General features: G+C 50.6%; 6 protein-coding genes; 2 read left to right on the forward strand and 4 right to left on the reverse strand.

Annotated features, from left to right (window-relative positions):
• Positions 1-1,335: 1,335 nt before the first annotated feature.
• Positions 1,336-3,867, reverse strand: RCC_01323 (probable mRNA splicing factor; the record flags this gene model as incomplete). Its single annotated transcript, XM_023766594.1, has 1 exon — positions 1,336-3,867. One exon carries the CDS (start codon positions 3,865-3,867, stop codon positions 1,336-1,338), a length of 2,532 nt encoding a protein of 843 aa, XP_023622362.1.
• A 382-nt stretch (positions 3,868-4,249) lies between these two features.
• RCC_01324 (probable vacuolar ATP synthase subunit D) lies at positions 4,250-5,161 on the forward strand (the record flags this gene model as incomplete). XM_023766595.1 has 3 exons in its annotated part: positions 4,250-4,261; positions 4,329-4,840; positions 4,900-5,161. The coding sequence occupies 3 exons, from the start codon at positions 4,250-4,252 to the stop codon at positions 5,159-5,161; spliced, it is 786 nt and encodes a 261-aa protein (XP_023622363.1).
• Positions 5,162-6,551: 1,390 nt separating this feature from the next.
• On the reverse strand, positions 6,552-7,544 carry RCC_01325 (uncharacterized protein; the record flags this gene model as incomplete). The annotated part of the gene is made up of 1 exon (XM_023766596.1): positions 6,552-7,544. The coding sequence occupies one exon, from the start codon at positions 7,542-7,544 to the stop codon at positions 6,552-6,554; it is 993 nt and encodes a 330-aa protein (XP_023622364.1).
• Positions 7,545-9,589: 2,045 nt separating this feature from the next.
• RCC_01326 (uncharacterized protein) lies at positions 9,590-10,229 on the forward strand (the record flags this gene model as incomplete). XM_023766597.1 has 2 exons in its annotated part: positions 9,590-9,981; positions 10,043-10,229. 2 exons carry the CDS (start codon positions 9,590-9,592, stop codon positions 10,227-10,229), a joined length of 579 nt encoding a protein of 192 aa, XP_023622365.1.
• A 341-nt stretch (positions 10,230-10,570) lies between these two features.
• RCC_01327 (related to phenol 2-monooxygenase) lies at positions 10,571-12,607 on the reverse strand (the record flags this gene model as incomplete). XM_023766598.1 has 4 exons in its annotated part: positions 10,571-12,052; positions 12,130-12,278; positions 12,333-12,413; positions 12,487-12,607. The coding sequence occupies 4 exons, from the start codon at positions 12,605-12,607 to the stop codon at positions 10,571-10,573; spliced, it is 1,833 nt and encodes a 610-aa protein (XP_023622366.1).
• Positions 12,608-13,295: 688 nt separating this feature from the next.
• On the reverse strand, positions 13,296-13,911 carry RCC_01328 (uncharacterized protein; the record flags this gene model as incomplete). XM_023766599.1 has 2 exons in its annotated part: positions 13,296-13,768; positions 13,833-13,911. The coding sequence occupies 2 exons, from the start codon at positions 13,909-13,911 to the stop codon at positions 13,296-13,298; spliced, it is 552 nt and encodes a 183-aa protein (XP_023622367.1).
• Positions 13,912-14,566: the final 655 nt, after the last annotated feature.

The following is a 14,566-nucleotide window of genomic DNA, read 5'->3' on the forward strand; positions in this document are numbered from 1 at the left end:
CCACAATCTCAAACTAACCCCAAACTTTCCACACCTCATACGCAAAAAAGCCACATCATCACAAAATCTCTCCAAATCTCCCCCCAATCATCCATCTCACGGATCACACCCACCCCCAGAAGCAGGCGAAGAAGGCAAAGCCGTACCTTTAGCCTCCTTCACCTCCTCTTCAGCATCCCGCCTCTCAGTAGATTCCTCCACGACACCCGCTCGAATCCGTCTTGGAATCTGCCGGCTCGAAAACCCAGCGCTGAGCTGTTGCTGCTCATCGAGACCTTTTCTCTGCTTTAGAGTAGCAGCAGCGGTTTCTTCTTCTGCAGCTTTCTGAAGATCTTCGTCGTGGGTGCCTTTCTTCAAAATCTCACCAAATTCAATCTTTCTCTTCTTTTTCTTCTTCTTCTCCTTCTTCTGTCCCTGTCCGTCGTCATCAGATTTTTGATCGCCGCGTGTATAGAGAATCTCATTCAGTGCGTCGTGGGCCATCTGGAGGTGATTTTGTGCTATCTGGAGGTTAGCCCGTTCGTTCCTCCTGCTGTCCTTTTTTTCGCTGTCTTTGGGAACCATAATTTTTTGGATTGATTGAATTGCGAAGTATTCATCGTTCCTAGCCATCGTCAGACATGTATATATATAAAGTAAGTTACCTCCTCAAAAAGGCCGGCCGGCCGAGCAAACAACTAGCCAGCTTTATCAAAGAGAGAGAGGGAAGAGCTTTCTGAATTGACAAACAAATGGCAAACGCGTGGCAAGATGTAGTTGTTAGGCTCCCTAGAGAAGATGCAAAGTACTTCCCGGAGTGAGTGAGTGAGCCAGAAAGATAGATGGACCTGACTGGTTCGGTTCCCTTTGTACATTTCGATCAAACTTGATCCGCGTGGAATGGATTGCCCTCTACGAGTAGTAGAATCAGCTTTTGAAACACCTTGTAGGGCAAGCAAGCCAACAACACAGCGCCATGTACAACAAACAGCCTTTATCAACCATCACTTCATTCGGAGCGGAATGTTTCAGTTCAAATTTTCAGCTGGAAACTTACCTTACCCTACTACCACAGTAAGCCAGATTCCTTCTCCCGCGAGCAAACATATTTCGTCGCCACCAGATAGATATCCAAAATCATTGAGGAGAAGAGAGAGAGAGTGTGTGTGTGTGTGGCTAGGTCAAAGAATATAGGAACCGCCAGGAATCTTCAACAAGGAAAAAAGATTCTTGAGTGGCATCGATGGTTCCCTTGCGTTCATACAACCGGAAGAAGAAAAAAAAAGGGAATTGGTCATCCCCGCCGAATGCTCCCCCCAAACCCTGACTCCATTCCATTCCAATCCCCCGATAACCTCACAAATCATCCTCATCAATCTCCACAGCATCCTCATTCTCCACAACCACCACTCCCTCATCAACCCCCTTCTTCCGATCCCCACCTTCAGGCCCACTACTAGCAGCCACAAATCCCACGGGAGCACGAGCCTGCCGTTCCAATTCCCTCATCGCATCCGCCCTCTCCCCATCATCCTCACCATCCTCACCGCCATCATCCACCTCCCCACCTCCACTCGCTTCGATTTCCTGCTGCCTCGCCACGGCCTGACCAGCAATAAATCCCACATCCGAATTGAACTGCGCCTGAACACTCCTCTTGATCCGGAGCATTTCCTTGAAAGTATCCTCATTGCCATGCTGCACTTCAAAGGCCTCCCATTTGCGCCAAAAGTCCTGGTTGACTCGCGGATCACAGAATTGACTCGCATGTCCCCAAATCGCTCGTGCTCGGTCGATTTCGCCSAACCTCCTCTCCATCTCTGCGAATTTCACACACATGCCCGCAGCATCTTTGTCGGGTAATGCCGCAATCGCTCGTTCATAGATTGGTCTTGTCGATGTAAGTCCGAAATTGCTCGCGCTTTTTGTTATGTAGAATTCGAAGAGTTCTGCCTTGTCCTCATCCGCGACTGCCCGGGTGGCTCTCTCGTAGATTCTCATCGCATGTCTTGCCAATCCGCGCTCCTCCTCCAGAGCGCCGTACATGAGGTATAGTGTTTTGGCGAAGCGAGGCGGACAGCCGTCTACGGCTTGTTCGAAGAGGTCTCTGAGTCGTTCAATGGAGATGCGACGGTCGACCGCTTTTGTTAGGTAAAGGTTCCAGAGTTCAAAGGCGACGGGGTATGAGAAGAGATCCAATCCACGCTCATATACTTTGAAGCTTTCCTCAAAGTATTCATTCTCCTCCAGAAGATTTGCAAAGTTGACGACAGTCTGTGGGGTTGCAATCCGCAGTTCAAAGATTCGTTCGTAGACTTTTTTAGTCTCATCAAGAGAAGAGACGGACTCCACAAGATCCACGTAGAATGACCACAATTTCCAGCTCTTGTGAACACGCTGCTGAGGGGAGAGCGTTTCATCAAAGTAGTCGACATTACTTCTCTTGGGAGCTTTCGTAGCTGAAGCCATGATTGCGACTGCTCTGTCAAAATTCTCATTCCGAAGCTCCATCTCTGCCCACTCCGTCCACATCTCTGCCAGCTCTCCCACCGATTTGTAGGGAACCTTGACCGCCTTCTCCATGATGATGCGGGCATTGGTGAGATCGTTTCCAGATTCGTAGAACTTGGCATAGTTTGTCCAGAGTTCGTGAAATTTGCCCATTGCTTTCTTAGGTGATACGGCAGCAATTGCATCGGCGTATGTTTGAACCACCATCGCTTTGTTGCCTCCCCAAAGGTGGACTCGTTTCTGCCATTCCGCGACATTGTGAGGGTTCTGCCGGAGGAGGACATCATTCACGAGGAACGGTCGACGGTCCATGAGCTGTTCGAATCGGAGCATGCGAATGTCGAGATCGAGATCTGCGTCCTCATCGACTCTGCCTTTTTCCTGCCGTTTCGCCGATTCCTCCAACTTGATGGAGATGAGAGCTTCTTCCGCTTCAGCGTAGGTGTCAAAGACGACGCTAAAGTCTCGCACGGTCATTACCGTTGTGATGCCCTCCTCGAAGATGTCTCTTGCTCGTTCGTATGCACCCCGATTGATGTAGTATCGAGCGAGACCCACCCAGAGGATGCCTCTTTGATCCGGAAAGCGCTCCAATCCCGATCGAATGATGGTCTCGACGGAGATGGTACTGCCTCCAGGTAATGGGACCGGATTGGGCACCACACGGGCATGATCAATCAAGATTTCCAACATTTCCGTCCAATGCTGAAAGGGACCCTTTGCCTCTCTGCTCTTGAACTTGGGGTTGTTCAAGATGGCCATGTATTGCTGCACGGCCTCGGTGTATTTCCCCTCCTTCTCCAACAACTCAATAAACTCCTCGACATGCTCCGGGTGGAGTTGGATATATCTCCTCCACACCTTGACCGCCGTGTCTCCTCCCGCAGAATGCGCAAATGGCCGATACAGCATCCAAATCCGATTGTGCTGCGTGATGGGCAACGCTCTCAACGCGCGATCGAATGTCCGTCGAGTGTGTGTGATGAGCGGCTGCTTGCACAGAAACTCGAGGTACTTTTCCCATACCTTGGGCATTTTGTTCAACARGACCAACGCCCGTTCAAACAAGGCATTGACTTTTTGATATTCCGACTTCCATCGCGCGGGATTCTTTCCCTTGAGATGTCCCACCCGAAGATCGAGATACATCATCCACAGTTTGTAGCTCCGAGGKAGCGCATTGCACGCGCGTTCCAGCACGAAACTCTGTTCGAGGAGAGKTCCATATTGTCGCTTGAAGTGGGCATAATCCAGCCAGGCTTTGATGTTTTCCGGGGCGCGCAGGATATCATTTTCATACACTTCGGAATTGGCGTCGATGAGGTAGAGGGCGGACGGGGTGGAGGAGGCGGTGGTGGAGGTGGCCATGGGAGACATGATTTGTGAGCGGCGACGTCCAATGGAGAGGGAAATGAATGGCAGCCCACCCGGCATGCTTCCCTTCACTTCAACAGAGGAATGTGGATCAATCGGCGCGTGAAAGACCTTGAATCATGGAAGGTGCAATGCGGCGGCGGGAGTCGCGGGAGTCGGCGGTCGGATCGCCGGCCCGAACTCCGTTGACTTTACTGGACGTGGTGCTTGTGCTTGCTGCGGCAGGAGCTCCAGCATCGACATCATCGTCACATTCACTCACTCACCGACATCATCTTCTCCTCTGACCGCATTGAGAAACTGCCTGTCATATTGACAGACACCCTACAGCCCGCCCCGCAATCCCACTACCCAAACATCTCCCACCCCACCACGACCACCCATCATGTCAGGCAATGTATACATCTCCCCACCCCATCCCATCCCATCCCTTGTCATATCCCACTAACACTCTTGAACTCCAGGACCGCGAACAAGTCTTTCCAACGCGCCAATCCCTCGGCCTAATGAAATCCAAGCTCAAAGGCGCCCAAACAGGCCACGATCTCCTCAAACGCAAATCCGAAGCCCTAACCAAACGTTTCCGCGAAATCACCAAGCGCATCGACGACGCCAAACGCAAAATGGGCCGCGTCATGCAAATCGCCGCCTTCTCCCTCGCCGAAGTCACCTATGCCGTGGGTTCCAATTCCGTGGCCTATCAAATCACGGAGAGTGCCAGGAGTGCCAAGTTTCGGGTTAGGACCAAGCAGGAGAATGTCAGTGGTGTGTTTCTACCGGCTTTTGAGAGTTTTCAATTGGAGGGGACGAGTGAATTTGGGATGACGGGGTTGGGGAAGGGCGGGCAGCAGGTGCAGAAGTGTAGGGAGACTTATACGAGAGCTGTGGAGACTTTGGTGGAATTGGCTAGTTTGCAGACTGCGTTTGTTATTTTGGATGAGGTTATCAAGGTTGTGAATCGGAGAGTTAATGCCATGTAAGTTCTTGAGAGAGGGAATGCAAAGGAAATGATGGCTGGCTAATATTATTTCACAGCGAACACGTCATTATCCCCCGAACGGAGAACACGATCAAGTACATCAACACGGAATTGGATGAATTGGACCGAGAGGACTTTGTGCGACTGAAGAAAGTCAAGGGTTTCAAGGAAAAGGCCGCGGCGGAAGAGGAGCTGTTGCGCAAGAAGAAAGCCGCCAAGGAAATGGCTGTCGAGGCTGAGGCTGATAAGGAGAATGATGGGGGAGAGTCGAAGAATATGCTGGAAGAGGGAGAAAAGGATGAGGATGTCATCTTTTAGATCTTAACAGCGAGAGAGAGAGAGAGAGTGTGTGTGTGTGTGTGTGTGTGTGTGTGTGTGTGTGTATGATTGATTGATTGATTGATTGGTAGCGGCAGCCGTGCAAATATAGATTGAAGATTCACAGAAACTTCTCATTGATCGGAATAGAAAATTCTGCTTTGGAGAGACGGTCCGCATCCATGCAGGACTCTTATCATCGACATTGACGTCCTTTTTTACCACCCTTCACGAAACAACGGGAGCACAGATTGTTCTCGTCGCCCATAATGTGCAATCGGAGATGCGGAGTCTGGATGATTTGGGAGTTCTCCTCGAAGACATCCATGTCACAGGTGTGCTGGATACATATGGAGTCGCATGACTTGCGGGACTGCCTGTCAAGGGGGCCTTACAGGATATGCTTGACACAATGGGAGTCCATTGGCGTCAAGGCTCGTTTCATTGTGCTGGCAATGACGGTTGTCATACCATGAAGCTCATACTGCGATACTTGCAGGAATGGCATGGAGATCCCTTGAAAAGATTGACTCAGATTGTGACAGAGCACGTACCCGAGCCACCGTCACGGGAGAACAGAGACCAGTCGGGAGAAGGGAGCGAAGAATGGTGGGAGAGTGTGACAGAGGATGGATTTCTGTTATTTGAAGAGCCGCAGATGCCAACTTGAGTGCAGCTTCGGAGGGCTTGGGGTTCGGCTTGAGTCAAAGCAGCCGCGTCATCATTCACTTCGTCTCCAACATTCCCATAGACAAATCTATTGATTCCAAGGGCAATGTATGGTCTTTCGAGAGAACGAGACTGATGTGACAAAAAGCAATCGGATGTACTTTCTATGACATATCTCTGCATCGAGCACATAGTCTGTATCCTTCTCACGCTGAGTGATAATGATACCCCAACCCTAACCCTAATTGCTTTTGCCGCGAATGAGGATCTCGCCTGGAAAAAACGGTCTCTTCTGTGTTCCACACCAGCTTATCGWGCTGCCGTATTGCTTCACCACAGGGCACTAGCGTACATGGCATCTGGTATTATGCGAACTGGACAATATCTGCCACCCACAGGGACGTCCTACACTGGCTGCTCGGACGTGCTCAACGAAATTTTGACTTCACTCACTCGGTAAATGCTTATAATCACACCGACCAGACTAGTGTCAGATGTACAGTGCGAGATTGTCTATCACTTGAGGGTAAATTCGTATATGATCGTGACAAATTGGGGACAACGTATTTCTATGTACAGTAGTTGRTTGATACCCAAAGTTCTTCCCGGTCATCTCCAGCTTCCATTCCAAATCTAACCGAGCAATTTGTAGGCAAGGTCTCCTGTTTTTACGACCTTCATAGCCATGAAACGTCTCGAAGAGTAGGTAATTCCTCATATATCAGCCAGAGGAGGGCATCTCGTTCCGAACAGCCGTAAGTCGATCCATGATCCCCAGCGAAAGTCTTTGAAATTGTACACGCAGACTGTCACCTAATTGTTCAAACACCGTCGAGGGCATTGGCCACGCCATACCGATATCTAGCTCGGTGATTTCGCCGGTCGAACACATCTCCGAGCAAACGACTTTTGTGGCACGTTCTTTGAGACATAAGCCAAGCCGCTCAATCACCCTTCGAAGGCGATGTAGCTCGTTGAGAACGACTTGTGCGGTGACCGTGCYGAGTTCATCGCTCAGACGACAGCTTCCGTGCTTCTCGGCTAGATAGCGCTGTACGGCTTCGATTGATGGCGCATCCTGGGAAGATGAAGTCTTGCATGTGATGGCTGCGTAGAGGCCAAGGACTTTGAACAGCAGAAGGGAGGATACATAGACGATGCCCTCGTCATGCTCGGCAGAGCACTCCAGCATGGTGTCCACGGTAGAAGTAGCCTCCTTGTTTTTAGCCATGACATCCATGATCGTCTTCAAGATGCCAGCATCGCCGGCATGCTGCTTGCTGACAAATGTCGCCCGAACAGTAATTGCTAACTGGGACAATCGATGTAGTCGGTCGAGCACCTCTTCCATGCATACGCATGGATTGCACGACTTGAACACAGACGTGTGATCGGCCGGTACGGATTGTAGCATGGACTGAAGAGTTGTTGATGTATGTTCCGGCATCGGATATGTGCCCATATCCAGGAATTGATCTGCCGGCGGCCGGAAGTGGTCATTGCCGAAGGTATTGCTAGTTGGCATGATGAAATCGTCACAGAATGCCAGATCGTTGCCGTGATAGCCTCCCATGTAAGACAGATCGAATTCCGGGTTGCAGGTACCGGGCGCTGGTGTTTGCGAGTTCGAGTAGTTGCCATCCAAGATGGAATCTGCATCCCAGCCCGATAACATGGGTTGATCCCGTTGCATCGGATCGATGGGGCTCATCATGTCGTGGAAGTCGGTAGGATGTGCCGGATGTTCATCCCGAGGCGCTTGAAGATGTGAAGCGGCATTGTTTTCAGTTTTACTTCGACCGTCCAGAGACTGCTCATAAGACGGGCTTACGCTGGAACTTGAGCCCGATCTGGCGCTGTTTGGTTTTCTCCCGGCCCGTTTTGGAATGAAATACTCGCACTGAAGCCCGCGTCTGGAGCAGCGCACGCAGCAGGGCCTGTCTTTGGAACACTTCATCTTTGCCGCTGCACAGGACACACAGCTGTTGCGCGATGGGATACCCGGCGGCCCCGGCCCCGCAAGCGTACGCCCATTGTGGGTCGTGCCTGGCGAAGGTTTGTTTGGAAGCCTGGAAACAGCGGCCATGTTCAGTGTCTGGGTGATGGGTGATGGCGCACGTACTCGGATGGACCAAGAAGTAGCCAGGGTGCGAACGAAGAATCAAGATGTCCAAGGATCGATCGATCGAGGCCTCGAGGAGACATAGTCCTATATAGTCACTGCTCCGAAGCAGCAGCTTCTCACCCAGCGCGCTGGGAGGAAGCGGACACTCTAACGTCAATTTCGCCTGTGTGGTTGATTTCAGAATCCTGGGGATGTCGGTTTCATCCAGCCATGGCGAATCAGATGGTACCAAAGCTGGCGGTTGCCAGCGGCAAGGCCATTACCCGCAGAGGGCCCTCCCTCCGCTCGGGGTCCGTGTGCGGAGCGAGAGTCGGTCCGAGGGGGCGTGGGGCTGCCAATGTCTGTGATGCCTTCCGCTTTCGTCTCGTGGAGGTCCTTCGTGGAGGTCCTTCGTGCAGGTCCTTCGCGCGAACCATGCTAGGATTCTTCGAGCAGGTCCTTCGTGGGGTTCTAGGCGTCCTTCGCGGTCTGTCCGTTCGACGCACCCGTCCACTAACGTCATAGATAGATTGGACGCACCGGGCGTGAGTTGGCCTTGTAAGTTCTGCTGGAGCGAACATCCGTGCTGCTGTTTCTGAGTTTACGCCATTCAAACATCGTCGATCAAGCACCTTGCTCGAGCGTCGCTGACAGGGCACTGGGGAGCTTCTCCTACACAGCATCGAGAAAGGGCGTGATGAAAGGGAGAGATGAACAAACATGAATGCAGCGCAGGGAGGCGATTAAAGAAAGCAATCCTAGACAGCGATCGGACAGCGAAGGCAGCTGGATATGAGTGAAGTGATTAACCTATTCTCAGGCCGTCGTCTCGTGTGAACCGCGTGGCAGTCAGCGTGGATCACTGGCTCACGTAATTGGAGCCTGAGTGCCGCATGGCCAATGCAGAGCCAGTACGCTGTCGTCCGTCAACATCGGTGAAGGTGGGACAAGAATAGAGAAAGTGGGATGACCGCGTGTCAATTTCGGCACTCGGGCGTGGTGAGGCTCTTTATTCTGCTGCACAGACCACCGGTAGACCACATGGCAAGAAGATCTCGATCTCCTTGTACAATGATGTGCCGTGTGCCAAGTTCGCTGAGGCCTAGTGTGTACTCCGCACTCTGTACGGTATGCTCATAGGCCCCCTTTACATCAGCAAGTCTGCTACGAATCTCCACACGCGTAGGATACGTGACTCCTGACACAACGAGTTGCTGTGCTAGCTCTTTCACTGCTACCTTGTCTCTCACACGATTTCTCAGCGTAGTGGATGGAAGCATTAGCTTGCCCTTACTATCCGTCTGAGGCTGTTTGTACTGTGGTCAAAATCAAATCAGAGCTCTCTAATCCTTCTAGAGTACCACGCATAGTCGGTAACAAGACACCGCATTTCTTCCTCTTCGCTATATAATAAAAAAAGTTGCTGTTGCGGAGAGTCAAGGATCCTGAATTTGGCCTCAAAACATATGTCCCGATGGGCACATCCAGTGGCTGACCCGAATGACCCGAACTTGTCCGCACAGGAGGTACTTTCAACTTCGCCGACAAGTTTCGGTTCCAACCAGTTTTGAAGTCTTTTCGTACTTAGTCAACGGCAACACCATTCAACAGTCATTTCAGCAACATCCTGAGCATCACATCGAATTACTTTCACCATGGTATCCGATTTGCCCGCCGTCCCGGCTAGAGCCGAGCCCAACGGACCACCAACTCACTATCTATGTCTTACCATTCTCGGATACAGGAAAGCTGGACTTTCTGAGGAGGCATATCGAAACCACATGACAACTGTTTCAGCTCCCATTACCAAGCCTTTGATGGCAAAATACGGCATCAAACGCTGGACTCAGATTCACAACCAAGCGGCAACAAGGGAACTGATGGGTCATTTGTTCGACTCGCAGATGGTTAATTTAGCGGACTATGATTGTTTCAGCCAGGTTGTGTTCGAAAGCATCGAAGACTACAAGAAGATTAAGCAGGATCCAGTCTATAAGGCGAAGCTGATGCATGATCACGAATTGTTCGCGGATACGAAGAATAGCAAGTAAGTGTGGCGACGACCTTGATGGAGACAAAGATTTACATTGACTGACGACATGAATCAGGATGACGATTGGATGGATTGAAGAATTTGTGAACAATGGAAAGGTGGTTGATGGATTGAAGTTCGCAAGTGAAGACAGCGGGAGCAGCTGGGGATTCTCATCGATGTTTTTCGGCATGATTGTTGGTGGTGCACTCGCCACTGGGGCAGCGAATGCGCTGAAGTATTGGAAGTTGGCAGGAAGATGAGACCAACATGTGTTGTAGTGCTGTAGTATGGAAACCAGAACTTCTTCGCAAGATCAATCAGGCCGGAATGCTTTTCAGTAGCCACAGAATTCMCGCACACAACCTTCACCTCCTTAAATGGCATTACAATACATGAGCTATTCACCGAAGCTTGGAAGATCTGCCTGTGGTCAGATGTTCGACATCGTGACGGGTCGGCAAATGCAAACATCACGGAGCGGTACCATAAATGGAGAAGAGAACTGCAAACATATCATGTATGGGACACTGGAATTGGGAGCACTGGAGTATTCATGGATAGTCTATTGAAGTGATCAAATAGTTTATAGTAACTTCGACAATCATAAGCAAAGCACGCTCCTGAGTACATCTTCGAGCGTTGAGGGTGCATCTGCAGGCGATCCTTGGGCTCGCCATGCAACCGTGCGATCTGGCCGGACCAACACAGCTCCGCGCTCACTGACCTGTCGTACCTCACTCCATCGGAAGAAAGTATCCTCATAATCTTGTCCCCAACCAATACCAAGTACTTCAATGTCTACTCCAAGTGCCAGACCAGCTTTCTTCGCTTCGGGTGCCCACAAATTCTTTCCGCCAATACCTGTGAGGATGACGAACTTGCCGTGTCCAACGAGATCCCGTGTTGAGACCAGAGGTTTGCGACCACCTCGCTCCTTTTGTGACACGCTCAGCCAAGCATGTGGAACCCGCCAACCTGGATATGTGCTGGTGTACACTTTACAGCTGCGTTCTGATTCCGTCTTTGGCCATGGTGGTTCCTCCAGCTCATCCTGTGAATATACTGCATCGGACTTGTACCATTGGTTCATGACGGCTCCAACATTGTGTCGTTCATCGCCGAGGTCTTGCACTGCTTTGCGGAATTCGCATCGTAGACTCTCGCCTTCGGGTGAGTCTTCTTTCAGCAAATCTGACATTCTCGCTCGTCTGTCCATGGTCGTCTCTCCATCGAGGTATCCCATCATGCCAAAGACCTTGAAATTGAGTATACCATTCAGAGCGGTCCGGCCAACCACGTACTTGCCAGCCGGCTGCCGCTCATTACTGTAGGAATCCAACAGAGACTTGCCTGCTTTACCCTGCAAGACATGTGCGAATTTCCAGGCAAGGTTGAATGCATCCTCAAGACAGGTACTTGTGCCCAAACCTCCAAAAGGCGGATGCTGGTGCACGGCGTTTCCGACACAGTAGACTTTCCCTTGCGAGTACTTCTCCGCGTAGATGTTCTTCAGAGCCCATGTCTTGATGCCCTTGACCTCGTAATGGACGCTGTCGTCTCCGATGAGTTCCTTGATGCGAGTCATGACCATTTCATCGGTGGGTTCTTGCGTACAGCTCGGATGGGGAAAGAGAGACAGAGACCAGGTCTTCCATGGTTCGATGAAATGTGCGATGCCTATAGGTCCGTACAGAGGCTGTGGTGCATCCAGACAGCCCAGATAGTTGAGTAGGGCTGGTGTAGGCGATGCCAGATGCCCTAGGTCTGCTTCGACATGCACACTGGTTACTGATCCACTACTCGCTTCTACTACCACTGGAATATCAAGCATGGGTAGAATGCTACTGTTCGCTCCATCGGCGGCTGCAAGGTACTTGCAGCGGACCATGGATCTCTGCTGGGTCAACGTGTTCTCCAAGACGGCGAGGACGGTATCACTTTTCCGATCTTCGGCGAAGGTGAGGAGCCGTGTGTTCCATCGGGTCGGAACTCCATGGTCTGCCGCATAGCCTAAGAGCAGGTGTTCGAGCTTGGTCTGGCACAAACATAGAATTCCAGATGGACTCGCATCATGGTACTCTCCCTAATGTTACGGTTCAGCTCGGTCGTTCACTCGGCGTACACATTCGGTAGATGTGGAATTCGAGGGTAGCTACTTACATGTCTGTGAGGATCGCTTCCATGAGCATACGCGCGGTAGATCTCCTCGCCAGCCAGAGTGTTACAAAATCGTGTATATGGTGAGTATTCAGATACCGGGAAGCCGATCTCAAGCGCTTTTTCTTCGAGACCAATCTCTCGCAAGCACTCTGTTCGCTCGAATTAGACTCGTATACGTTGCAATTTAGGAGTTATCTACTTACCTAGACCTGCCATATTGAAGTAATTAGCACGTGGATGTGTCATTGGGGCAGAAACATCGGATATCATCAATGCATTGACGCCTATCTTTTAATCAGCCAACAACGAACATGTTCGAGGACCGCATCAGACGGCACTCGTGTGTACGATACGGACCATAAGATGCCAAGAAGCAGCTGAGTGAGGCACCGGATGGTCCAGCACCCACCACCAACACATCGACATCCAGAACCAAGGGCAAGCCGCCCTTCGCGCCCTCTTCATCTGTGCTTCCCATATTTTCGGTGATGAATATGGACTTGTGGTGTCAGTGATGCAGCAGCAAGAGATAATCTGAACCTTTTCTCATTCGATCTTCATCAATATATCACTATAGCTTCATCCTGGAAGGCGTGTTTTGGGGTCCGGAAGTCTAAGCAATTGTTCCGAAGCGGGAAGAAGTGCATTGGCCCGCGAGAAGGGAGCTCCCAAATCCCGAATACCGGATCACTCCATGTTCTACCACCATTACAGCAGAGAGTTGGGCAGACATGAGTATCACCCGGATCCGTGGTAAATGTTGTCAACCTCGCAAGTCCGGGGAAAAAAAACTGGGCTTGCGGACTCGGCATTCGCCGTTGCATCTGAGTTCGATGCAAAAGGTCGCCAAGAAGTTGTTTGCCTACCCCAATGCGGTAATTTATATTTCCCAATCAAGACTTGGATCAAGACATGATCAAAACGTACACTGCAGCAAAGGTAGAGACTTTGACGCTCCATGATATTTTCGATTGCCGGTATAAAGTCTCAAGAGAGCCTGAATGTAGAACAAACGATGCAACTCTGTCTGATCAATCCGCAACAACTTCAACCGGCATCCAGAAAAGGGATACACGAAATCCAGACCCAACTCGCCGTTCATATCATGTTCTAGAATGATATTTGACAGCAAACACCCGACGACTCCCTTCACTTCRCCAATCTTCTCACCATGAAGCCAGCACGCTGAACTTTCCGGTCAGAGCAACCATGGCTGCTACAAACGGTAGCGTAGCTCTGACAGAGTGGTACACAGCCCATGCATCCAGCATGCGGTGCAGATCCGCCAGTTTCTTCTGCTCAGAGAGACCATTCGCTGCACTCTTACGGTCCTGCGTGTCTCTGATCGCCATTACAGCATCATCGAGGGGGAAAATGAAAACCCTTTCCCACCAGGCCACCTGCAAAAGCGTAAAGCTTGCCCCAGCGAAGAATTTCCAGCTCGCAGCTTCAACTGGGTCCGGATGATAGCGAAGTGCAATCGACATCAATCCCAGAGTGGCTGCGAGTGCGGCGTTGAAGGGCTCGAGCCAGATGCCTCCTCGATAGGCCGTGTCCACGAGCTGCGCGGCGGCGGTCTTGGAATTGGTGTTGAGTTTGATGATGGGCACGACCCAGCCGATGAAACACCATGCTATGCCTAGATTAAAAATCGAATCAGCGATGTGGCATTTCTCGTTTATAGCATAAATGTAAACACAAACCTGACACGAAAGCTAGAGCTATGATTATGCCCCATTGTAGCCACGGTAGTGCGACGGTGACGGCGGCTGGCAAGATCATTATTGCTGAGTTTGAAGTGTGAATGGAGGAGCGGTATGTCTTCTTGGAAAGTGGTGGGAGATAATATACTCAGGCTACGAGTAAAAACCTTGCTGGATGCCTATACCCCGAGCAAACTTGATTTTCGACCCAAAACCTCGGAACTCAATATGTCCGTTATTTGCGTCGTTAGGGTGGAGAGCTGTTATGCCTACACTTTTGGTTTGCAGCAATGCAGTGTTGAAGTATGTCTCTAATGCGCGATTTCAATGTCAATGTTAATGCGACCGCGATCTTGTAGAAGCAGCTCCTCGCTATCTTCCTGCGAGACAGACCTGCGACTCTGCTGCCGATGGATCGAGGCGTAGTCTCAGAACTTCCATCGGTATTAGTATAGCGGCTTCCAGGGGGAATGCACAACGAAGTCATGTTGTCCCGAGAAACGTTACAGTCCGGCAAACTTCTCGATGTATCCCACTGCTAGCCAAGTTCTCTTATGCAAACATAGATCTACAAAGCGAAGTCTGTCATTTGGTCGTTTGGTAAATTTGCTACGAGACTCTATTCTTTTTGAACAAAAATGCGATACAGGCCCTGTCAACTGAGATTCTCCCCTGATCTTGCAAAAAAAGACAACATATGACCTAGTAGTGCATTTCCATGAAAAGTGAAGAAG

The sequence above is a fragment of the Ramularia collo-cygni genome (assembly GCF_900074925.1).
Source record: "Ramularia collo-cygni strain URUG2 genome assembly, contig: RCC_scaffold01, whole genome shotgun sequence".
NCBI lineage: Eukaryota > Fungi > Ascomycota > Dothideomycetes > Mycosphaerellales > Mycosphaerellaceae > Ramularia > Ramularia collo-cygni.